Source organism: Xenia sp. Carnegie-2017, unplaced genomic scaffold (genome assembly GCF_021976095.1).
Source record: "Xenia sp. Carnegie-2017 unplaced genomic scaffold, XeniaSp_v1 HiC_scaffold_16, whole genome shotgun sequence".
Taxonomy (NCBI): Eukaryota; Metazoa; Cnidaria; class Anthozoa; order Malacalcyonacea; family Xeniidae; genus Xenia; species Xenia sp. Carnegie-2017.
In genome coordinates, this window is record NW_025813469.1 from 7174973 (window position 1) to 7198242 (window position 23270).

Genomic DNA, 23270 nt, shown 5'->3' on the forward strand with positions numbered 1-23270 from the left:
TATCCACGTTCCATCTTAGTCATTGCAAGGCCTGGAATGGGTAAAACTTTGTTGACAAATAAACTTATGTTTGAATGGAAAAAAAAGGCAGATGAATTTTGGTATGATAAAGTGCTTCTTTTAATGCGATGTCGCGAAATTGAAAAGGATGACATAAATCTGGAAAATTTGTTGCGTGATTGCCATGGATTTTCTGATGAACATTTTTCACAAATTTACAGGTTTATTATGTCGAATCCAGAAAGGACTGTCTTTATCATTGACGGTCTTGATGAATTATATTTGCACAGTGAATGTCTTGAAACTGATGGCTCACTCCATCCAAAAGCAATAATGCCAGCGTTTACATGGATATGTATGCTGGTTGAAGGCAAACTGCTGCTTGGTGCCACAGTTCTTATAACATCACGACCAACTGCCGAACATGCAATTAAACTTTGGGAGTTTAACAGGACTGTGGAGATCTTAGGCTTTTTTGAGGATTAGATTAAGCAATATGTCAACAAGTTTTGTGGTGAAGACAAGAATTTAGCACAAAAGATTTGTGATCACATTTATAGTTCTTTTGAACTACGCAACATTTGTTACATAACTTTTAACAGTTACATTGCTTGTCTGACCTTGAAGGAAAGTAAGACTGACGATATTCCAAAGACTGTGACTGATTTGTACAATAGAGCAATAAAAATCTTATTATGGAATCACCATCCTCTTTGCAAAACAGAGGAAGGAAATACAGAATCTATAGATAAATTAAAAGACATTGCAAAGACGGGAATTGAAGAAAGAAGTAAGGGTGACTATTACAAACTAACAAATTGTGGAATTTTTCTTAAGATACCACACAAACGACTTTCTTTTTACGGTTTCCACATTTGACGCTTCAAGAGTTTCTTGCTGCTTGGTGTATTGTTGACGATTGGCAAAACGTTGGAAAATTTTTGGATTATCATGTTTCAGATCCTAAATGGCATTCGGTGATATAGTTTGTTGCTGGTTTAGTCAGAGACATAAAGAGAGCGGGCAAAGAAACCACAACAGTAGAAGAAATGTATTAACTGAAAATTTTGATTGTTGTATGTGATTGCGTATTCCAAAATGATCTATCATTCTTTATTATCGTCTATGCCTTATTTTTATGGTTAGGTTTTACTAAAGTTTTCTTGACATAATATAATACTTTCTTGTTTTCTGCAAGACTGCCTGTTATAGTTAACAAACTGCGCTTTTCTTAAACGCGAAGACTAAAGTTGATGATCTTAAACTTTCTTATATGTTATTGATTTACATGAAAACAGCTCTAATACTAAAAAAACGAAAGTTTAATACATGTGTGTGAAATTTAAGAATTTCCTTTTGGAGGTCTCATAATAAGTTCTAGGAATGCGATAGCATCACAATGTTCGTACATTTTTGCAAGACGCATGGAAATTTGACAGAAATTTCCATTTCTTGAAAGGAATTCCAAAACACAGACAAATGTGAAATTTGTGAAAAATTAAGATGTCAAAGAAAAACGGTGTTTTATTATAATCCTATTCAATAAACAATCTCTTTGCTACGTGTTGTATTACATCTCTAAAAGACTTATTGGCATGTAGTATTCTGCTTGCCTAAAGATTTATGGTAACAGCAGAGAAATTTACGAGAACTCTACGCTAACTTATTGAATACATGCATTTCTATTAGATTTAAGTGTTTTTACATGCAAATATAATCCCAAACTTGTAACATCCTCCAACAAGACGACCAGTTTATATTTTACCTGTATTCACGTTTGCAGATTCGAAACGTGGGTCTCCTATTCATATTCTAATGAGGGCGATAAATCGCTTGGTTTTCTTGGCATGAAGTGCTTGTACGAGTTACAGGACAAAGATCTTATGAGGTCAGCTTGCAAGAAATTTGATTTTATGCCAGGTACAAAAATAGAAATCTCTGTAATTGATGTTTCTTTTTCGCCTGTTGATTTCAACGCATTGTTTAAATTTCTATCAGAATGTGAACAGGAAACTAAATAAAATTACTATTTTAAATAAAGAAAATAGTAAAATCACAAAATTAACTAATGGTTTTAGCAAACTATCAGAAGATTGTGAGAAAAACTCCGTGTTGATTATCCAAATATTATCCCTTTTTAACATTTGTAAGTAACTCACTTACACTATAGGAAATAATATTACATCAATTTCCACGAAGCTAAGAAAATAGAGACTTTTCATTCAGTGTTTTTTTCGATCGCACGTGAAAACCATGTTGCATTTAGTTTGTTTTATTTATTGGCGTAGCTTGGCTAAAGTTTAGTGCTGCTTTGTAAATTTTATTGTACATCAACAGTATGTAGTTCGGATGAAGCAATTAGTTTTGCATCGAGTAAATTAGAAGCATAACTACATCATCAGTTTGGTTGAATAAATGTAAAGTTTTGTTTTAATTTGTCTCTGGCCATCGACTTTATTTCTCCAAGGCCATTGTCGATATAATGCAATTTTCAAATTTTATTTCTTTCTTTGATTCATCTTGTGATGATTTCTAAACATATTTGCTTTATTTTTAGTAGGATATTGCATGTAAACAGATGTAAGCGTACGAGAAAGTGATGCACTTTAATTATGCTGTAAACATTCACCCATTTCACCAATTCTAAAACGCTTAAAGCGTTAGTTCTAATTTTTAGAAATGCGTTACGAAGCGTCAATAAAATGTATTCCGCGCATTCTGATGTATGGGATTCACGAATTTATGAAATACTTTATTTAGTCATCTTTATTTTCCTGTTCTGTGATCTGTCTATGGCGGAAAACGTTCGACGTTCAGCATCTTATGATCAGTGGCGTGCGGTGACCGAATTTAATAGGCAAGCGCTGGGGGTGAGGTTCGCGGCTTGCCGAACAGTATTGAAAAAATCTAAAAAATTCAAAAACTTTTATAGAGTATATATCACAATTACGGTTTAAAAGTATTACATGTAATATTGTGATATAAAGTCGTTTTAAGTAAATGGCTACGCGTGCATTTCTATTGTAGTGAAGAAGTAACAGAACTAAATAGTCCAAAATCCTACAACAGATTTACTTAAATGTAAATTCCATCCGTCTTTCCTTTGCGCAAAACTCCTTTATAACGTCCTCATAGAATCGTGGCTTCCCCTGCAAACTTACCAACATCTCCTTCTCGATTGAAATTGTAGCCAATGCAGAAAGTCGCTCTTGCCCTTGTGTACTGCGAAGATACGTTTTGATACGCTTGAGAGCCGAAAATGATCTTTCTGCAGAGGAGGACGTACTTGGCATAGTAAGAATGAGCTGACATAATCGGTACACCTCTGGAAAACAGGCTTTCAAGTCAAGTTCGATTATTTTTGATATCATATCAAAAACAGGTTTCGATTTGAGCTCGGCAGATGCGTATACAACGATTAGTTCACTTTTTTAGTGCTTGAAGATTAAAGAATGTTCCATATGAATCTTGCAACGATTGCAGCTCTCGTTCGGGAAAATTCCGGCTGTACAATTCGTGCTTTGAATGATCCAACAAAGAAACGAATGCTCTGCTGTTAAGACTTTCGAATCTAGAGTCAATCTGCACGACAACGGTATCGACTACACAGAAAAACATTTGACGGAAGGACGCCTTTACATCCTCTTCACTTTGCCCGCGTTTCAGTGCTACTTTGACGATACTTGACGTAAAATTCCAATAATCTACGCATTTTGTTCGTTGTTCTTGAATCTTATCTTTCGTCTCGCGAACTTTCGTGACACAGAAGACAATATCGAACTGCTTACTCTGAATGATATTATACAAAACATCCGTAAGACCAAATATTTCTGAAAATATTTTAAGGCAGAACACAAACTGGAAATCTGCAAGAACTTGTCGGTAGCCCCTCACTTCGTTTAACATCGTACCGTCAAACTCGTCATCATTTTCGATGATGTATTCGAAAACTTCGAGCAGCTTTGCTCTTGTCTCCAGTACAGCATGGATTAACCTGCTCTGATAGTGCCATCGAACAGCTGTTCCAGTGGGAATGCGTCTGCCGACAACTGTGTCCAACAGGTATGTTCTCTTGGACGAGGCGTGAAAAAAGGATGAAAGACCAGTGGCGGTTTTAAAAAATATACGACACTCTTTAGTTGACGAGACAGCTTGAACAAGGACCAAATTTAATGCGTGTCCGCAACAGTGGATAAAAAGAGCATGTGGATAGTCTTCTCTTACTCGTGTTTGCAAACCGGACAGTTCTCCTGACATCACACTCGCACCGTCATACGTTTGGGCAATCAGTTTTTCGCCGCATCCGTACTCGTTCAGGGTTTTACCGACTTCTTGTTTCATTCTAGCCGCAGTTCTATCCTCACTTACATCGGTAAATCCAAGAAAGCGCTCCATAGCTTTACCATCTGGGTTGACATAGCGAACTATAGTTGTTAGCTGCGATAAGGTCTTAACGTCGGAGGTTTCATCCAGGGAAATAGGGGCAAATGGGCTCCTCATCACTTCATCTTTTATTGCTTTCAACATAACGTCCTTGACAGCAATAATCAAATCGTTCTGGATACGATTAGAAAGTCCAGAAAACACGGTTGCTGTATGAAGATGCTGTTCAAGCGTGGGGTCATATGCACTTAGCAGTTTTATCAATTCGACGTAATTGCCCCTGCTGGCAGACTCCTCCAGCTCCACCCGACCTCTGAAAGAAAGTTCCTGTTTGCCAAGAAAGCAAACAACATCAATGAAACGGCGAAGTACTTCTCTATTCTTGTGTACCACCAAGTTGTGAGCTGAGATGTGTTGACGATCCTGTTCGTCTAGCTGCATGTCGATGCGTGTACGCCCAAAACTGGCATTCATTAGGCAACTGGACAAGTGTGTCTTCGTTTTCTCGTGTCTGTTGACGGCATTACACAGGTTGGCCAAATCATCGTATCCCTTCTTGCACAAGACTGTCTTGTCTGTTGAGTTGAACAAAAGACACGGCCAGCAAAATAACTTATTCAATTTTGAGGAGCCTGCCAGCCATTTGTACTTGTCGTAATTTGACGTCTGAAAACTTCGAATAAAGACTTTACCACTTCGCTTGGATGTTGTATGTAGTCCTTGCAACTCAGGAGTGGGACGGCCACCTTCGACGATCTCTCGTTTCTCGGAAAAAGGTCTCAATCCAAATGAGCGGGATAACAGTGATTCCACAATGCATTCAGTCATGTTGTACAGGTGTCGTGAAAATACCGAATGTAGAAGTAGAACATAAAAGGATGAAAATTCCTATGCTATATATTTTCTAGGAACATCAATCTTATTTATACCTTACATCAGTTACATGATATCTACCGGATACAAATATCAAAACTACTACGCAAAAGGAAGCTCATGTCAATATAAGCTCTTGTATTACATGCTACAGATAATATCTGAAATATGCTCTTGATAATATATGCTCTTGTATTACATGCTACAGATAATATCTTCTACATACATAAATTGCAAGACAATAGGCGCGAAATGTATTGTAGCAGTCGTGATTATAACAATTAAGAACAGCCAGTTTCGCGCACAAAATTGGCACGGTGTGTTTCAAACTGAGGCCATGGCGTTGTTTAATGTTTATATTTTGGTATGATGACGTCATGGCAACGTGTTCTCCCTTTCTTCAAAATGTGTCTGGCACTGACTCGTACGTTTCAGAATATCGGAGAGTCGTGTGTATTATTTAGTATCTTGTACCTTTTATTTTTAGTCATTAATTTACGAATTCAACGACACAAGACTGACAAGAGCATAGTGTTTTGGTCATAATGCTAGTCATACTTTACCACAACACACGTTTGTGTGCATTTCGATATCTCTGCAGACTGCGGCCCCTGCTTGTTTACGCACATTGTGCGCAGAAAATAATAAAATAACCAGTAAAACACCTACTACTTTGAATTAGAAATCAGAACATTACCTTTCGATCTCAGTCATCTTTTAATAAACGATAACATTAACGGCGTGAATAATTCGGATGTCCAATGTGTTGAATATACGAATATTATTCGTGCGCTGATATGTGTTTAAAATTGCGAGCGTACACACGCTTGTACGGTGGCCTATATCCGCCATGGCAAAATATTTCAATAACAAATCTAAAACATTAGTAACTACGTCACAAAGTTAATACTCACGGCAAAACATATATACTCACGGCAAAACATATATACTCACGGCAAAACATATATACTCACGGCAAAACATATATACTCACGGCAAAACATATATACTCACGGCAAAACTATATACTCACGGCAAAACATATATACTCACGGCAAAACTATATACTCACGGCAAAACATATATACTCACGGCAAAACATATATACTCACGGCAAAACTTTAAGAATTAAACCGGAAATGGCTTTTTATTTTGGCACTTCCTGAATCATATGTTCAATTATTCATTTCATATGCATTTACATGATCAACATGGCGGCGGATCATCGAAAAGAAAGTTCGCCATCATCTAGCGACTTTGTGTAAGTATGAACGGAAATTTTTCTAGCTTTTTATTTTGATTGGTTATGTTTGATTGAAAATTATGTTACCTGAAATTCCTCAGATTGATTATTCTCATTTTACTGCTTTGTTCACATGATGAGTTGGATGAGGCAAGAGCGTTTGAATTGTGTCAACTCTGCGTTGATATGGCTTGAAAGCAACGCTCAGACAAGGTCAACGCTACAATGGACATTTGTCCAGTTAGAAGGAAATTCTGATAGTTTGAGTGCAAATAGTGGACAACTTGCTTGCTCTTATATTGCCTATAAGAATTTGAATCTTATACGTCTTTGACAGTGGTCTTTGAAAGTGCACATGACTCGAAAATTTTAGCCTTATATTATATTTTCATTCATCAGAACTTTTAAGATGACAGTGTATTTTCTAAAACAGTTTATGCATTTCTTTCTCAAGATATTGTTTTTGTTATATCCGAATTGCACAACTTGTAACGGACGTGATTTTGGATAACGACTCGCTGCAAAGTTTTAACATCCTTTAATTTCAGGCCACTTTTGGTAGAAATGATTAGGCAATTTTTTATAAACGTTTTCATAATCTGCATTTCTATTTCATCTACTGATAGGTTTTGTTGCAATTGCTCTTCAAAAATTAGAAGCACATCCCAATACTGCTGGAAATGCCAGGCTGATCAATCAAAGATTGGTCCACCTGACTGGAAGCCACAAACATCTTCCAGCGAAGGAGAATCATCCATATGCATTGCAACCTGTAGCTCCAACAAAAAGGGATCTTTTGGAAGGCCAGTAATCTCAGGTGAACCAAAACTTTGTCGCTTGAAGATTACATGCAACGTAAGTCCAAAGAGCAAATTTCTGGACATACTTTTCCCCAAGAAAAAACAAAAAGTCAATGATAATAGTGATCAAAATGTCACAATCAACATTGGTCTGATGAAAATTGTAGGCAATGAATTAAAAGCCGTGTGGGGTAAAAAACTTCCGGTTGTTGTTCCAAAGACCTCCAATTATCGAAGCATACTGGATAAAGCTGTTGAAAAATACAAAGCATTTGATCGAAAGTTTGATGACACCCAAGAACATATATTGGTTTATGAAGATGGAAGTCATGCTCAGCTGATGCCTGGAACGAAAGATTTTTTCCAACTTGACAATTATAAAGTTGAGATAGGAAAAGATTTTAAAAGAATTACCATGTACCTTTGCACCTTGGAAGACCACAATATTTCCGAAGGTATTTTTGACCAATTCAACTCCCACAAAGAGGACAAACTTTTTGATACTATGTATGAAGAAGATGAGTTTTATCAGCAGGATTCGATTCGTGAATTGTGCAACACTGAAGAATCAGAGAGGGTATGTGAAGATGCAAAAGTTGCCCAGAAACTGCAATATCAACTTGATACAGAAGCTTATGCATCTCCTCTATTCATTCACAAGAATCCAGAAGCAGTCAGCTCAGTTTATGAAAAAATACTAAAAGATCCCGTAGATGTTGTCAAAAAACTGGGTGACAAGGTAGATGCTGAATTGGACCAATTTTTCTTGGTAGTACGAAGAGGAATCAGCCTGACAAGATTGTTATCTTTGTGGCAAAGGGAAGCGAAGAAAACCCCTATTACAAGAATTTTTAGAGTTCGCATTATTGGAGAGGATGGTATTGATTCTGGTGCAATGGCCAAAGAATTTTTAGAAAAAGCTACCAGAGAAATAGAAAAAATAATGTTTCCAGATGGTTTTCCAGTTGATTCTACTCTACATGTCCAGAATAGCAATTACCATACTTGTGGAGAGATAGCTGCAGTATCCATGGCTCAAGGGGGGCCACCTCCATGTTTCCTTGATGAAGCTACTTTCGATATGATGGTTAAGGGTGTAGATATTCACAACATCAAAGCAAGTGATCTGTCACCAAAAGAGCATCAGTTAATAAAGCAAATTGAATCATCATGTGAAGACTATGTTGATACCATTCTTGAGCATGGTTATACAGGTCCAGTGAATAAACAAAACATTGAAGCAATTGTTGGTTCAATCAAGGTATTTGATATTCACTGTGTTACATGGTTTGAAAATATAGAATTTTAAATGACTAACAATGATTTGTGAAGCTTGTCTTAAATGCATGTAATGAGAGTTTTTTAAGGTCATGGTGCTGTTCATAATAACCACCTAAAGTTGATAAACATATGACAAATTTGACAACTTTTACATACTTTTTATAGAAAAAAAGTATCTCATACATGTTGAGCTCTATTTTCCAGTTTTAAAGTTAGCAGTAGCCTCAGAATAGAAATCAAAGTTAAGGTTTATAACTCATAGTAACTATTTTAAATGTGCTATTTTGTTAGGTTAGTCTCCTGAATCGTAGAACTTTGTATATGAATGAGTTTCTTGGTGGTATGAAAGCATATGGGCTACCTGACTTAATCAAGAATGACCCTGAAGCTTGCAAGCCACTATTTGTCAATGGCAACTTCAAGAAAACTTTGGAACCTGATGCCAATTACTTACTCTCCATTATAAATCCTATGTACTCAGAAGACGGTTCTTCTAGAAAGAAAGTCGAAGAATCTATTATAGACTTTTTCCAGGATACTTTGTTGTCATTTGATGATGGCCGTGTATCTGGTTACAAAAGTGCAGTTGCGTGGAATTATGATCATGAATTGGGCAACTTGTCAGCAAATCAAACAATCCCAGAGATTGAATCACTCCCCTCTACAGATAATTTTGAATCACCTGATTTGTCAGTTGCTGGTATCATGCAATGGATTACTGGCCAATGGCACAAACCAGTTGGAGGAGAGAAATTTGGTATAACAGTTTTGTTTGACCATGAGTGCATGCAGCGTAACCCTCAGCACACTGTTTGTTTCCCAAGAGTTGGAGCATGTGCCAAAGAAATTACATTTCCAACATGTCACATGCAAACAGAGAAAGAATTCATTGATTTGTTTTTACTTGCTTACTGCAAGGGACAAGCATTTGCAAAGCCTTAGCATGACATCTGTTGTGTAAATCTGTTTCTTAAATAAGTCTTAAAGTTGGCATTGACTATGAGTTCTTATATCTATAAACACACAATAAGACACATAAAGTGATATTGTTTAATATACGTTTGAGCTGTTCTTTAATTGTTTTCGCTAATTGTAGCTTTCATGTAAATAAATCTGCCTAACTAAAAATACTTAATCTCCATAAGCACCTTTGGAGATAGCGACAATGTTTTCAAAAAGTTCCAGCGCTTCCTCCAATTTTAGGAATATTAAATCTTTATCAACCATTACATATTCAATGTATTCAAAATACAAGTTAAAGGTCTCCGATTCAATTAGATGATTTCTTGCATACGACTTTTTGTCATCTGTTACTGACACAATAAGATTTGATTCTCCTCCCTTACCATGTGGTAAAAAATACAGCACATCTGGTCTTCCATCAACTGTGTAATGCCTGGACTTTCTGATCTTATGTGTATTCCAATGCTCGCATGTTTCAGTCAAATGTTTTTGAATAAGGTGTGCAAAACAAAACCACAAGCAATCTTTCTCAAATTCGTTCGACATGTTAAGTCTGCCATAGTCAACAAGGTCCTTGAAAAAGTTAATCCACCAAGAAGACTGGGTTTTCCTGTACATAGACCAGTAACTTTCGATGCGTTGATTTCTTGGGGATCCAACATATCTGTGAGCATTTTCATTATCACAGAAAAATGATTGAATTGCAGCCATTTTACCGTTTTCGGTACCCAAATCAGTTACTAATTCAACAGGACAGCCCCCATACTTATCCACAGCTTCAAGGTAATAAGAAGCAATATTATCAGGATAGTTGTTAGATCGCGTCACAAATAGCCACAAAAGTTTTCGGCTCCACCCGTCAATGCAGCCGTGGATAGCAAAGCCATATGGCTTTAACTTGTCGTAGCCATCAGCGTGCCATACTGCATTGGGACCTTCGTTTACATAAACTCTTCTTTTCAACTTATGTATTTTTCTCATTTCACATCCTTCAGGGTCTAGCTGTCGAAGCAATAATTCCACAATTATTCTTGGTACCTGAAAGCCTTTTAATTTCAGGCAATGCCACACATGTCTATAACCAGGAATACAGCCAGGCCCATCTAACAAACGACTAATCTCTTCAGTGACCAAATTGATATCATACACTGGGTTTTTACGTCGCAAATTAAATTTTTGCAGTCTTCTTTCAAGCGTTCTTTTGCTTATTTCGATGTTGTGATAAGTATTTAAAAATAAAATAATATCTTTGTACTCAAATCCCTTATAGAAATAGTATTCTATCAAACTTTTCTCGTCAATGACATCAGGTTGAGGTTGTTCTTCATCCGCCATATTGTCAAAGAAAGCAACCGGCAGTACTGATATAAAGGAATAAAGTTTTGCCGTGAGTATATATGTTTTGCCGTGAGTATATATGTTTTGCCGTGAGTATATATGTTTTGCCGTGAGTATATATGTTTTGCCGTGAGTATATATGTTTTGCCGTGAGTATATATGTTTTGCCGTGAGTATTAACTTTGTGACGTAGTTACTAATGTTTTAGATTTGTAATTGAAATATTTTGCCATGGCGGATATAGGCCACCGTACGCTTGGCATTTTTGTGCGCAAAATTAGAGAATTAGAATGTGCCAAATTTTATTGCCGGCGCGCGACATTTTTGGAAGCTTGGTAACGAATTTATCGAACAACAAATTCCTTATTTTTGTCGATGATTTTCCAGCAAACGTTTTCCTTGAGCTACTTGGGAACACAAGAGTGTTATAGAGGATAACTAGAGGATCATTTTGATATCTAAATTGCTATGGTTACACATATAGTTTTTCAACAGACGAGCTTGTTCCTCGAGGGTTTTTGGCGAAATGGCGTCGATTGGCGAAATTTGATAATTTACTCTAACTTCGGCTTGTATAGGTTTCTTTATCCGATCATTCTTTTGTTTAAATTTCGGATATTTGGTAAGATAAATAATCTTCTTACAATCGTATGTTTTTTGTTTTGAAGAAAATGGGATAATTTAGCGTCAATCATGCCGTTCCGCAAGGCAACGAATTACAAACGATTCAATGTTGGGGAATACATGCGCAACGAAAGATTGGCATGGGAAGGAAATATGAGCAAGCAAAAGAAAGCAAAATGTGTGTCTAAGAAGCTTAAACGTCTTGATGATAAGGTAAAAAATGTTTAGTAGTTTTATTTGAAATGATCTTTGCTTACTCGATCTTGTTATATGTCAATAAGTCAATACCATATGCAATATTTTGACATGATGTGTCGAATTTTGTAATGATAGGCTTATTTTTTAATGAAAGATTGTTTTATACAGAATCGACATATTTAGCGCCAAGGCGTACTATTTCAGTTTAATTGTATTTTTAGTGTGAACTGTTTGTGCTTGTATTTTATATCAGAATATGTATGCCATTTTTGTGCTGGAACTGTATTCATAAATTTTACAGGTAAAGAAATTGGTGAATGAAGTAGAAGAGTTAGATAGCATCAGGACAGAGTTCATTGAAGGTGGAAGTAGGCAGGAGGAACAAGAGGAGAAAGGTTTTAGCATAGGCAGGAAGGCAGTTGTTAGGCGAAGAAACAAACCAACTGGGCAAGGTTGTGTGGAGTCCACTGGTCGAACACGCAGGATGGAGACAATGTTGGCGGCTAATGCCATTCATGGAGGTAGTAAGGATGATACAAAGCCTGGTACCATTGGAATGTTGGAGACATTAGAAAAAAAGTGCAAAGTGGGTGATATAGTAAAAGGATTAGAAAAGTGCAGTAAGTTTAAGAGCAAGGTTTTCCAAAAATTTACAAAGAAGATTTGAAGAAGTTCGAAAGATCAGATGAGAATATGTTTAGATCGATTGCTGTGTATTATAGCAAAGGAGTTATGGGCAAAGAAAAGTATAGAAGAGTTTATAAGGCTAGCTCATATGAGCAGATATGTGGTAGTAAGAGGGCTAAACGTGTTAGTGTTGCTAAATGTCCCACCCTCGGCTGGTTCCCTATGATAGATTAATGCAATACATTAAATCTATTGATATTGGTAAGTTATTTAGTGAACATCTGTGCAATGGGTTGGATGAGTGTGAGAAGGTCAATGGTTTTACAGAGATATAGAAGATATTCTTGTTAAGCTTGCAGAATTTTATTTGAACATTGGTAAGTATAAACTTTTCAACTTTAATCAGCCAAACTCATTTCATGTTGCTATTGGTGGAGACCTTTTGGAAGAGATGATTCAGCATGCTCTTGGCTGGTAAGTTTTCTAAACATTGGACATGTTGCAATGAAAATTTCCTGCTCTTTGGGGCTAATTGTTCAGAGAACTGTCTCCCTGTAATTGCTTATAGCAATCATTCTACAAAAAAAACAATTATTTAACAATTGCTTTTTGATTTGGCATTTGCTTTTTTTGTGATTTGTTACAAAGCAAAGTAATTTTATGTACAAGCTGAATGAAGACAAAGATTTTTAAAATTAGTTTTTTGTTTGGATAAGTTGTAATATTGTAATTGTATATATACAATGTAACAAAACTATTTAGTCTTTTATCACATTAGGACAAGTATAATCTGTGCAACTTAATCTTACCAGAATATGTACATGTTAGAGCATGCAAGCTTTACATGTGCATACAATCAAATTTGCATATATTATACTTATCTGAATTTTACATTGACTGATATTTGTGTAGTTTAACTAATTTTTTAAACCTTTGTCAACTTTAATAAAAACTCGAAGAAGCCAGAGGGTGGTGTCCTCATTGAAAAATTTACTGTCTAGTATTTGCAGGCAATGTGCTAGTTTGCCCTATTTTTGTTTTTAAAGCAGGCAATGCAACAATTACCAAGAGCTAATAAATGGCTCAGTTGTTAGTCAGGTTTTAACTTTTTTATTTGAAATAAATTTAAAAGGTATTTGTAGATCTCTTTGTTTTTAGAGGGATGACATGAATTAGGTTGAATTTTTTCATATGATTTCTTAATTTTTGAATGAGTTGCTTCTTTTGCTGTTAGGCAAATTTTATGTTTGTTTGTCTTTATGTACAAAATAAGAAACTGGAAGGCTCATCATTGAATAAACAAAGTCTTTCACCTCGGTTACAATAACTGCTGCTGTTTGACCCTTGCGACGTCCGCTAAAACTTCGCCTTAGGTAAGCAGCAAAATCTTCCTTGGACAAGACAGACAACAAAACAAGCAACTCATTCAAAAGGCGCTTGGAGGTGAAGGATATCACCTCAGCCTTCTTGTTTTCAACCTGGTGACAGAAAGGAGCCACAAAACTATCCAAAGTGCGAACAGTACGCATCATGGTAGCAAAAAAAGTATGCGGAGTAACCCTCGTAATTTCCCCATAATATGGGTTTCTGATGCTTTTTTTGCCACCAAGTCGTCGACGAATCCCCATTAGCCAAATTCGTGACTCCTCCTTTAAGAGCTTAGTTGGATTGATAGAAAGTCCCATCAATCTCAGCGAACTATTGTTGTGTGTCAAAGTTGACCTTTGCAAGTTGAAGTGTAGCTTGCACTTGCCCAACAAACCGCTTTGAGACAATTTCCACATTTTCGCATTGCATGTCACTTGCTAATGCGAAAATTGCCTCTTCAACTTTTGTTAAGGAGGAAGGTGGCTGTTGAACGGCGCTGTTGTATATGTCTTCTTGATGTAATTTTTCTTCTGCTGAAAATCGCACATTAGAAACAGCCGCCATCTTCATTAATTAATTATTTTAATCAAGTATTTTGTACAAAAACCGCTGAACACAATGACTTACAAACTGGCGTTTTGGCATGCAAAAATGCCAGGCGTGACAAGACTGTTGACCAATCGCTATCAAGCGGCGCCCTTAGAAGCGCCGCTTGCCTTTTCTCGATATTCCTCGAATAAGAAGCCTCCAAATCTAGATTAACGCATGCGCAAATGTTCAAATTGAGCTCCGAAGGCAAGCGCGCTTGCCTTGGTTAATAAATAAGAAATTTTTAAGGTATATTTAATCCACTTGACTCATCTTACAAGTGTAGCAAAGTGAAACCGAAAACCACGACAGTAAATCGCGTGTAAATAGCAAGCATTTCAACTGTAAAGACAATTTAGACAAAAGATTACATTGACATTGTTTAGAACAGAAAAATTTAAACTAATTTTGCTCAGAGATTGATCCAAAAAATTTTTGTTCGTTAAAATGCTTAGGCAAGCGGCGCTTGCCTACGCTTGCATGACCGCACGCCACTGCTTATGATATTTTAAATGACGAACAAAAAAAGATCTTGAAGGATTATTATGATCGAGGAATGATTTCAACAGCAGCTAGTATGAGGGATGTCATCCAAGAAGCTGCGAACCAAGCTAATATCACGTTTGAAAGAGTCAAGGTAAACAGAATGCACGAGTTTATATTTTTTACCCGCGCTTTCTTTTTCATTAGCAACGAGTGATCTTCGCCAGTATTTTTTGATCTGATGGGTTTAGTTATTGTTGCTGTAAATGACATTAAATATAGTGTGCATTTTATATCTTCTAATTATATACCCTTAACTTATGTAATAGACAGTTTACAAGTTGTCAGAGATATATAAACAGATATACTTAGGATTTTCCCTTTATTGGGGAGAGCATGGTTTATTTTCTGACTGTACCACAATACCAGTGTGTTTATATTTAGTATTGCTTGACAATTGAAAATTGCAACGTTTGCTGACGATGTTTGTAAAATTTATTCTACTGTTACAATTTTAACTTGGCCTATTAAACGTATAATTATTATATTTTTATACTCACCCTTGTTTTTACTATGTACTATAAACAACAATCTTGTTTTTATTTGTATTCAACCCTCTCGAGCTTTTTATCTTTCTCTGTTGTTAGATGTAATATGTATGTACCACTGGTTACTATATCTTTTTGCATTAAATCGATCTGTAGTTTTCTTCAATAATGCAATTTCTCCTTTATAAAAGTAATAAGATCATAGTATTTACATACATATACTTATTTCATAATATTCATATCATAGTATAGAGGTGCCACAGGTAGTACATCTTAAAAAGGGATGGGAAAATTTGGTAATTTTTCTATTTTTGAGTATGCCTTCAAGACTGTTGATCACAAATTTTTCGTAGTATTCTGAGTTTGTTGGAACTTAAGGGCAGGCATTCTGTAACATTCTCACAAATCTTATAATCAGAAAACCTATGGTTTTCCCTGAATTTTCCCTCAACAATGGTTTTCCAAAAATTAAATTATTAAATGCGCATTTTCTCCATAACACATTTTTAATGCCCACTGGTGTTTCCATTTTCCATGAAAGATTTGCCTGGGATTCATGCTATAACAAACAGGGACCTTATCATTTTGCAAATAATAATCCTGAAATGTAGATAAATTTGAGAATATTATCATTAATTAATTGTTTTTTAGAAATCCATAGTTTTCACAGCAAGTGAAATTTTGCGTTTCATGAATAAATGACTGAGCAGACTATGCTGTATTCATTGCATGTTTTTGAAAGTTTGCGAATGACAGAATCGTTGCAGTTTATGGAGACTCAATAATGTTGAATCTACCTTAAATTGTAAATGCTAGAGATGTTTTTCTAATTTCTACTCTCTGCTAGTCACCCCATTATTATGTATATAATTGCTTTGAAGGTTCAATTGCATTGGGTGCATACCATTGAAGGTGATCAAGGCAAAACCTAAATTAATATACCTTAACAAATTTTCTTATTAATTAGGTTAATAGTCCCTAAAAATTTTTATCTTGTGCTGGAATAAGTCACATTTTTTACTTTTTTGACTCTCCTAATTTATGAATAATTTGAGAAAGAAGTTTCATATAGATGGTGGTTCTTAGTTACATACTTAATGAATTCTGTTACTGGTGAAATAAGCTCATGCTTGTTGCAGAATTTTCTAATGAAATTGTTTGATTGTTTGGTTTGCAAAGAAGCATTTATATTTTTTAACATAATAATTTTTTGTTGTTTAGACTAAGTTAGCATATCCTATTCTTCAAATAACTTGAAGGCATCATGTTAGTACTCTATTTGTTCATACACCATGTAGTAAATAACCTTGGTGAACCAGGTTAGCTACAAGAAAAAGAAAAAGTTTTTATTGTTATTTCTTCTAGAAATGGATTGGGAATGAAAAGCAATCCAGAAAAAGAAAAGCCAGCTCTCATCAAGATGAGGAGTTAAGACTGTGCCCTTCAAAGCGTAGAACTACAGCATATAATCTTTTTTGCTCACATGTGCTGAACTCAGGTTCTGATCTACAAACTGTATGTTTTTTATGGCCTGCACAATATGTATCATTTTTATTCCACCAAAAGTGCTAAGACAAAACCTGTGCAGTCATCATTTAAACCCAAAAGAGTACTTTGTTTCTTTCTGTTGTTAAATGCCTTTTGTAAATATGCATTTTGTAATTTTAGAGGAATGCAAGCAGCTGAGCTCTAATTCTGAGAGGTTGAAGTTAGCTGTAGACCACTGGAACTTGTTAGGGACAGAGGAACGTGTGATTTGGGCAGAAAGAGCAAAGGCTGTTCAAAGCAATGACATTCATGACTTGACAGTTAAGCAGCGCACAAACCAAGTAAAAAAAGGGAAAAAGCAGCTTTTGTCACAGGTACAGCTGTTATTACCCACTGTACATATGTACAGTATTATGATATAAGGGAATGATTTTTACTTTGATTGTTTGTGCGTAGATTTAGTTGAGCATCTCTATAAACATAACGTGATGGTTTGTAACTTTCAATCCATTCTAAAGGAAAGACAATTTACCTAAAGAAAACTTCTACTACAAAAATATTTGTAAAAGTTGTTATGAATTGTTAGAAGTAGCAAATAAATGCTGAAATTTAGCCAAGTCTACTGGGTTACAGATCCACAAAGTTAGCATTTTGTAACGTTTGCAATTTTACTGTGGAAAATATTAGCATTGGAAGGCTCTGATGAAGGCTCAGAAGCAACGAGTCGAAAGCTCAATAAAAATCATTCAAAATCCGGAGAAACTTTTATCTTTTATGTATTCAATGCCTGGATTACAAATTTTCAAACTTATATATATATATATATATATATAAAGTGTATAACAATGTGACCTCCGGCTATCACCCTAGTAAAATGGTGAATGCTGCACTTGGGACACAGGATGTACGGTAAGAAAATGTATGGATTGTTTTGTAGAGTCCAAAGAGCGCTCACACCTATAAAGGTGAGCTTTGCATAAAGCGAAAGCGTTCACTATTAATAACTTATAATTATATATATACACACGTGTGTTTATGGAATTATTCTAACTCGGTGTCTGATTCAAAATCTGAAAATTGAAGCAGTGATTCGCAGTCAGTCTCGTTATCAACTGAACTGGTTTCAATCTCTAATGTATCCTCAATTATGTTTGTTGGACGCAAAATAGATAATGCATGCTCTGCTTCTATCTTGAAGAATGGTAATTTACTCTTACTAGCTTCTGCTAAATAGTCATTTAACATATGTTTCAGTGAATACAGTGCATTATTTATGTTAATTAAATCTTTCTTAAAATTTGCTACAGTTCCTGTCAAGATTTTCCTCTGAACTTCCCCATTAACATTGATATAGGACTCCAGTTCTTGTTTCTTGTCCAAGTAATAGTCTTTCTGTTTCCATTTCTAACATCTCTTGTTCCTCTTTGCATCTTTCAAGAAAGTTATGCAACTCAGTAGCAGAACTTTAGCAGTGAACGGTACTGTATCTTTATTTGTTTGAAAGTTAAAATCACAATAAAGTTGCGATCTTGGATCTTTTGCTTCGTCAAATTCAATTTTTCTAGGTAGTCCTTCAATCCAATCTTCCAAAGACTTTAGTGATGCATTATACTTGGCTATTGTAGTTTTAATGGAATTTGTTCTATGCGTTATTTGTTTGGAAAGTTTAACGGCTATCGCTTGGCCATCTGAAACGCAAGATAACGCTCGGTTCAATAAATACAAGTTAAAGTCATATAGCATTCATAATTTTACTTAAGCAGTATACCACCAATACAGTTTCTGTAAAAACTACTATTCAATGGGGGTTTTTTCATAATTCCAATTCGAAGTATTAAAAGTATTAAATGACACTCACTTAAAAGGACTGGGCAAGTACGCACGCACTAAAGTGAAAGACGTTTGAAATGCTTAGCAGGATATTTAAATGTTACATTAGGAAGAATACCTGCATATTTATTCTTTAAGGATACAAGGAACATCCTTTCAACTGCTAAAGAAAATGCTGACTCAATAACAGACTCATTCCGTTTCAGCTCCAGCAACAAAGCTGCCGTATTAAATTCTCTCCCAGGTTTCCACCTCTTCACTTTTTTCTTCTCTCAATGTTTTCAACCTGTTTCATTACTCTAAAAAAATACATCAAAACAAATTTAAACGATAATATTACAACGAAACGACTATTGGTTTAAGGAGATTGAAATTCTTCTCAACACTTATTCACGAGGTTTGATCAGCGACAAAAAAAATGCACAATCCATATAGTCAAAAGGCTTGCCTTACTTCTTAGTCTTTTTTACAATATCCGCAAAGTGACCATGATCAACTTCCTGAATACAAGCAATCTGCATTCTTTAACGAAAAAATGTCATCTGATAGTAATGATTAATTACTTCAGTATTACATACACAAAGCCATACACTACAAAATAAAGAGTGACGACATTACGCATTTATCTCAGCAACCTATTGAGCAAAACTACAGAATCGCATTTGTAAAAATATTTATTTATGCACTTGATAAACTTTATATATCAAAATTGTATACCTACAGTACCTTAGCTGGTAAAGTTGCAATAAACTTTCCACATATTTTTGTTGCCTTGTTAACGGAAGTGCCCGTTTTGCTACAAGAAATAATCCAGTCATCCAATAAAAATTATGAGCCAACAAGTTGATGGAAAGGCACATTACATACAATTCTTCTCATTAATTAGTTTCTCTTCTTCCTTCATCCATGTCTCTAATAAATCAGAGTCATACAGAACATCTAGCTTCGAAAATAAGTCTTGTATTTGTGATTGCGTGTTAGTAATAAGTTCAGGACATCTTTTAAGTTTAGCAGCTAATGAAGATCCTAAAAAAAATCAACAACTTCCAGCACTAAATAAATAATATACAAAAAACAGAAGGGGGGGAGGGGTTACTAGTTTACAAAACGTTGACTGATCAAACAGTTGTGTGTACATTACTAAAGTGATTATATCAGGGTCTGGGACAGGATATCTTTAAATAGTTAAATCAATTTTAAGAGCCCTTGCAAAAGATCAAAACACACGTGCATTGAAGATATAGCATTTTCTATACAAGTTTCAAGTAAACAAAAAACGTTTACATAGTACAAGTTTTGGGACGCTATTGCCTTCTAAAAGTCTATAATATTGTACGGTGTTGATACTTTTTGAAGCGATCGTGTTGTCCTATATATGTCAATTCCAGCTTTCAATCACCTACTTGTTGGCCAAAAAACCCCATCAAGATAAAATTTTTGTCTATCAAATACACGTATTGCAAATGTTCTCAAAATCAACTTGACTATTAAAAGAAGTTATTTCCCTGAGCCTAACACGTGTACTTTCAGTAAACACACCAACCAAACTGTTCAAGTCGACGAGAAGAATAGTGCAGTAAAGCATCTGTCAGAATATCAAGACGGCGACCAGAGCTCATCTCCTTGGTCATGCCGGAAAATCCCCGAAGAAATGACCATAGTCTTTCCACTCCTTCCCCATCAGTTAATCCATATCCTTTTTTTCTTCTTGGGTTAAATTGTATCTACACGACAACAAATAAGTTGCTATTAGCTGCTTATAACTATTACTATTAAGACCGAACATTATTTTTCGTACCCAATAAATATTGTTCACGTGGATGCAATGATAGCAAAACATTTTGAGTACGTACAGAACAGTCTCTTTTAAATCTATCATAAGATGTATTGTTTCATCAGAGAAATAAAATTAATAAAATGTACAAACCTGACACGAGGACTTATGACCATAGCAGTGGAAGACAGGAATAGCATAATCGGCTCTCTTCACAAAATCATGCTTTCCATTTTTCTGGAAAAGAACAGAAGATGTCAATACAATTTTACTTGGTTTTATTACGGTTTAATGAACTCTACTGCACAAAGTCATTATAAGCAAACAAAATAAACTATTAATGCTTTAAAAAACCAACCATTAGGTGTGCCTTCAAAGTACATGCAATGTCATACATGATTTTCATTGTTGTGTTTTCATTGGAGTTAGAGAGCTGGTGTTTGACACTAAAAACAGAATAACCAATCCTAAAAAAAGAAGCAAATACTGCTGCTAGGACATTGCATGATTTTGGTAAGACCTCTTAATATTGCAGACACAGCAACATTCAACAGAAGTTTCACGAAGGTCATTAGCGTGTTCAATTGAAATTTGAAATATAGTTTCAAAAGGCGAAGTGCAATGGGCTAGTAGCCCAGGGCTAACTGCTACAATCGAATTAACATAACACGTTTGTATCATTTTGGGGAATGACTAAAGCTATACAACAGAAAGAGCCTACCACTTGGAAAGATTTTAAATGGTACGCAAAAGATCAATTCATTACATGATGAAAGTATGTCATGACTGTTACCAGACTTTCTACTTTTTATTAACAGACAACTCTAATGGGGTTAGACAATCATTGCAATATTTGAAAAAAAGATGGGGTGGGGCTAGTATCTTCACATGAAAGCAGGTTTGTAATAAATGATGCTTAGATAGCCAGACTATAAGCTGTAGGTCATTGTGGTACTGTCATGGTAAGTGGATAACGATTGCCTTAAACATTAAAGAAAATATGTTAATGACTTCAAAAATTACCTTTCTCCATGTTTGATATTCATAAATCCTTTTGGGTAATCATGCCGGCAGACACAACCAAAAACACCTTTCTCATCGAATAATTTGTTTCTACCTTTTGATCGAATCATGTCATTTACTTCACTTGCCTTAAACTCATAGCAATCCTTAACAATAAAAGGCTTCGTAATATTCATAAGTACATAAAATAGCAAACTCGAGTGAAGAAAATTTCTGAAATTCAACCACATTTCCCAATACTTACAGTTTTAGCTTGTTCAGCACTTGAAGTGTAGTTATCAACAAATGAATCAACTTCTTCTTGATTGTGGAACAAAATGGAATTATGCCTTGACAAGAATTGAGCCTTCCCTGAAGTCTTTTTTCTCACAAGACCAAAACAAGCATCCATTGATTCAATCAGAGTACCAGCTTCATCAGGCTATCAATGGATGAAATGAATAACAATGATGCTTTTAGAATGAAGACATTAACAACTTCCCTACAACTGTTTTTAAATATTGTGCTTAATGGCTAAATGTGTACAACTCCGCAGAACAAATGTCTATTAAATTTTTAGAATAAGAAAGCTAGCTTTGAACGAATTGCAAGAGATGCACAATTATAAATTTCGTACTTTGGGACAAAGAGGGCACAAATATCTCCCTGGGACATGTTGCTTTACAAGCGGGTAACCATTTCTCAACAAATGCCGATGATACCTGCGATATAAAGAAACCACTAAAAATTCAATCATACACTATTACCAGAGCAATCATGAGACTTCAAGATCACATCCCTCAGTCTTTCTACAGTACTTTTTGCATCTAAGTTTACACAATAATTATAGTTTATGAAACTAATTTATATTACAAACCGAAACTCATCAAATGAGTTGCTGTTCAGTGTTGAATACATGTTCTTAATTTATAATGAAATAAAACAATTAAAACAATATATACATGCACAACAAGAGCAGGAGCAGGGTGAAATATTTAATCTTTTGTAATGTGCCTTTCTATGAAAGATTAAGGTTACAGTTCAAGAAAACCTAGTTTTTCTATGTTTTAGGCAGGTAACTAGTAATTGTTACAAACTTTTAACAAGCTGTTGCACTGCTCTGGGGTATCTATTTCATGGGCAGCTGTGCAAACAGGATTTTTTGGGGAGAGATGGGGTAACACTCCCAAAATGTCCCTTAAACATAAAATGCACTGTTTGATATCACACACCTTTTCAAGTTCTATAAATAAAGACCAATGTAGGATAAATATTAGGAGGGGGGCAGTACCCCCCTGTTGGCAACACAGAATGAAGGTACACATGTATTTCTTTTGACACAGTTGAAATGAATACTTACCCACAATGGTAAAGAGGAGCACTTTGTCCATATTTTTAGAGCGTCGCAGAATTTTCGAAGTGAAACGTGACATTCAAGAAGTAAGGTTTCAGCCAACTCCATTATCTTAAAATGAAAAGCTAAAGAGGGACGAGTAGCACTGCCAGGCCAAAGTTTCAATCTTATTAACGTTATTGAATCTTTTTCACACTCACAAAACAGAATTTGTTTCTGATGTTGCCGGCCTAATTGAAAAAATACACTGCAAGTTCTGGTTATCATCATCATCAGCATCATAATGAAACATACAAAGATCACAAAGAAAGAGGGTAGGTGGTAATTAAACAAGAACTTTGCAAGAAAATTTAGAATTTACCATGAAGCTAGTATTTAAAGAAGAAATATTGATTTAAAAAAATGAGCAAATATTCTTCGTGATTTTTTTGCCACTCGTAGAGATAGATCGAACGCGAAGTTTGCAAGATTTGAATCGCTTTGCGGGGCGAGTAGCCGTTTTGAA

The 23270-nt window shown here is 35.3% G+C and overlaps 6 protein-coding genes and 1 long non-coding RNA gene across 8 annotated transcripts; 3 read left to right on the forward strand and 4 right to left on the reverse strand.

The window, feature by feature from the left end:
* Nucleotides 1-3423: 3423 nt before the first annotated feature.
* LOC124435943 (zinc finger MYM-type protein 1-like) lies at nucleotides 3424-5211 on the reverse strand. Its single transcript, XM_046985875.1, has one exon. It carries the CDS (start codon nucleotides 5209-5211, stop codon nucleotides 3424-3426), a length of 1788 nt encoding a protein of 595 aa, XP_046841831.1.
* A 2239-nt stretch (nucleotides 5212-7450) lies between these two features.
* On the forward strand, nucleotides 7451-9873 carry LOC124437408. The gene is made up of 2 exons (XM_046987384.1): nucleotides 7451-8560; nucleotides 8872-9873. The coding sequence occupies exons 1-2, from the start codon at nucleotides 7454-7456 to the stop codon at nucleotides 9520-9522; spliced, it is 1758 nt and encodes a 585-aa protein (XP_046843340.1). The 5' UTR covers nucleotides 7451-7453; the 3' UTR covers nucleotides 9523-9873.
* Nucleotides 9874-11334: 1461 nt separating this feature from the next.
* LOC124437412 lies at nucleotides 11335-12531 on the forward strand. The gene is made up of 3 exons (XM_046987388.1): nucleotides 11335-11459; nucleotides 11550-11718; nucleotides 12005-12531. The coding sequence occupies exons 1-3, from the start codon at nucleotides 11350-11352 to the stop codon at nucleotides 12368-12370; spliced, it is 645 nt and encodes a 214-aa protein (XP_046843344.1). The 5' UTR covers nucleotides 11335-11349; the 3' UTR covers nucleotides 12371-12531.
* A 2258-nt stretch (nucleotides 12532-14789) lies between these two features.
* LOC124435944 lies at nucleotides 14790-17267 on the forward strand. The gene is made up of 4 exons (XM_046985877.1): nucleotides 14790-14923; nucleotides 16683-16815; nucleotides 16986-17179; nucleotides 17262-17267. Exons 1-4 carry the CDS (start codon nucleotides 14843-14845, stop codon nucleotides 17265-17267), a joined length of 414 nt encoding a protein of 137 aa, XP_046841833.1. The 5' UTR covers nucleotides 14790-14842.
* Nucleotides 17268-18461: 1194 nt separating this feature from the next.
* LOC124437413 lies at nucleotides 18462-18818 on the reverse strand. Its single transcript, XR_006945682.1, has 2 exons — nucleotides 18754-18818; nucleotides 18462-18493 (listed from the first exon to the last, which is right to left on the reverse strand). It is a non-coding gene; the product is annotated as an uncharacterized LOC124437413 (long non-coding RNA).
* A 15-nt stretch (nucleotides 18819-18833) lies between these two features.
* On the reverse strand, nucleotides 18834-21763 carry LOC124437411. 2 transcript variants are annotated; one of them, XM_046987387.1, is made up of 9 exons: nucleotides 21677-21763; nucleotides 21433-21526; nucleotides 20768-20876; nucleotides 20563-20646; nucleotides 20179-20359; nucleotides 19503-19661; nucleotides 19362-19431; nucleotides 19089-19157; nucleotides 18835-18934 (listed from the first exon to the last, which is right to left on the reverse strand). In XM_046987387.1, exons 2-9 carry the CDS (start codon nucleotides 21453-21455, stop codon nucleotides 18892-18894), a joined length of 738 nt encoding a protein of 245 aa, XP_046843343.1. In that variant the 5' UTR covers nucleotides 21456-21526; nucleotides 21677-21763; the 3' UTR covers nucleotides 18835-18891. The 2 variants fall into 2 exon arrangements, with proteins under 2 accessions (XP_046843342.1, XP_046843343.1); XM_046987386.1 differs by lacking the exon at nucleotides 21677-21763 and having other exon boundaries at nucleotides 18834-18934; nucleotides 21433-21553.
* LOC124435945 lies at nucleotides 21653-22807 on the reverse strand. Its single transcript, XM_046985878.1, has 4 exons — nucleotides 22772-22807; nucleotides 22289-22338; nucleotides 22049-22133; nucleotides 21653-21853 (listed from the first exon to the last, which is right to left on the reverse strand). The coding sequence occupies exons 2-4, from the start codon at nucleotides 22327-22329 to the stop codon at nucleotides 21653-21655; spliced, it is 327 nt and encodes a 108-aa protein (XP_046841834.1). The 5' UTR covers nucleotides 22330-22338; nucleotides 22772-22807.
* Between the last annotated feature and the right edge of the window lie 463 nt (nucleotides 22808-23270).

What these genes read in the sequence shown, in the direction of transcription:
- LOC124435943 (XM_046985875.1), bottom strand. Translation starts at nt 5,211, where the DNA reads ATGACTGAATGCATTGTGGAATCACTGTTATCCCGCTCATTTGGATTG.
- LOC124437408 (XM_046987384.1), top strand. Translation starts at nt 7,454, where the DNA reads ATGAAAATTGTAGGCAATGAATTAAAAGCCGTGTGGGGTAAAAAACTT. An exon ending in CAATTGTTGGTTCAATCAAG is followed by an intron (nt 8,561 to 8,871) that starts GTATTTGATATT and finishes CTATTTTGTTAG; the next exon opens with GTTAGTCTCCTGAATCGTAG.
- LOC124437412 (XM_046987388.1), top strand. Translation starts at nt 11,350, where the DNA reads ATGGTTACACATATAGTTTTTCAACAGACGAGCTTGTTCCTCGAGGGT. An exon ending in TCTAACTTCGGCTTGTATAG is followed by an intron (nt 11,460 to 11,549) that starts GTTTCTTTATCC and finishes TTTGTTTTGAAG; the next exon opens with AAAATGGGATAATTTAGCGT. An exon ending in TTAAACGTCTTGATGATAAG is followed by an intron (nt 11,719 to 12,004) that starts GTAAAAAATGTT and finishes TAAATTTTACAG; the next exon opens with GTAAAGAAATTGGTGAATGA.
- LOC124435944 (XM_046985877.1), top strand. Translation starts at nt 14,843, where the DNA reads ATGATTTCAACAGCAGCTAGTATGAGGGATGTCATCCAAGAAGCTGCG. An exon ending in TCACGTTTGAAAGAGTCAAG is followed by an intron (nt 14,924 to 16,682) that starts GTAAACAGAATG and finishes TATTTCTTCTAG; the next exon opens with AAATGGATTGGGAATGAAAA. An exon ending in CTCACATGTGCTGAACTCAG is followed by an intron (nt 16,816 to 16,985) that starts GTTCTGATCTAC and finishes TTGTAATTTTAG; the next exon opens with AGGAATGCAAGCAGCTGAGC.
- LOC124437411 (XM_046987386.1), bottom strand. Translation starts at nt 21,542, where the DNA reads ATGATTCGATCAAAAGGTAGAAACAAATTATTCGATGAGAAAGGTGTT. An exon ending in GTCATAAGTCCTCGTGTCAG is followed by an intron (nt 20,360 to 20,562) that starts GTTTGTACATTT and finishes GTTGTCGTGTAG; the next exon opens with ATACAATTTAACCCAAGAAG. An exon ending in TCGTCGACTTGAACAGTTTG is followed by an intron (nt 19,662 to 20,178) that starts GTTGGTGTGTTT and finishes GATTTTTTTTAG; the next exon opens with GATCTTCATTAGCTGCTAAA.
- LOC124435945 (XM_046985878.1), bottom strand. Translation starts at nt 22,329, where the DNA reads ATGTATTCAACACTGAACAGCAACTCATTTGATGAGTTTCG. An exon ending in AACTCATTTGATGAGTTTCG is followed by an intron (nt 22,134 to 22,288) that starts GTTTGTAATATA and finishes TTTATATCGCAG; the next exon opens with GTATCATCGGCATTTGTTGA. An exon ending in TGTGCCCTCTTTGTCCCAAA is followed by an intron (nt 21,854 to 22,048) that starts GTACGAAATTTA and finishes ATCCATTGATAG; the next exon opens with CCTGATGAAGCTGGTACTCT.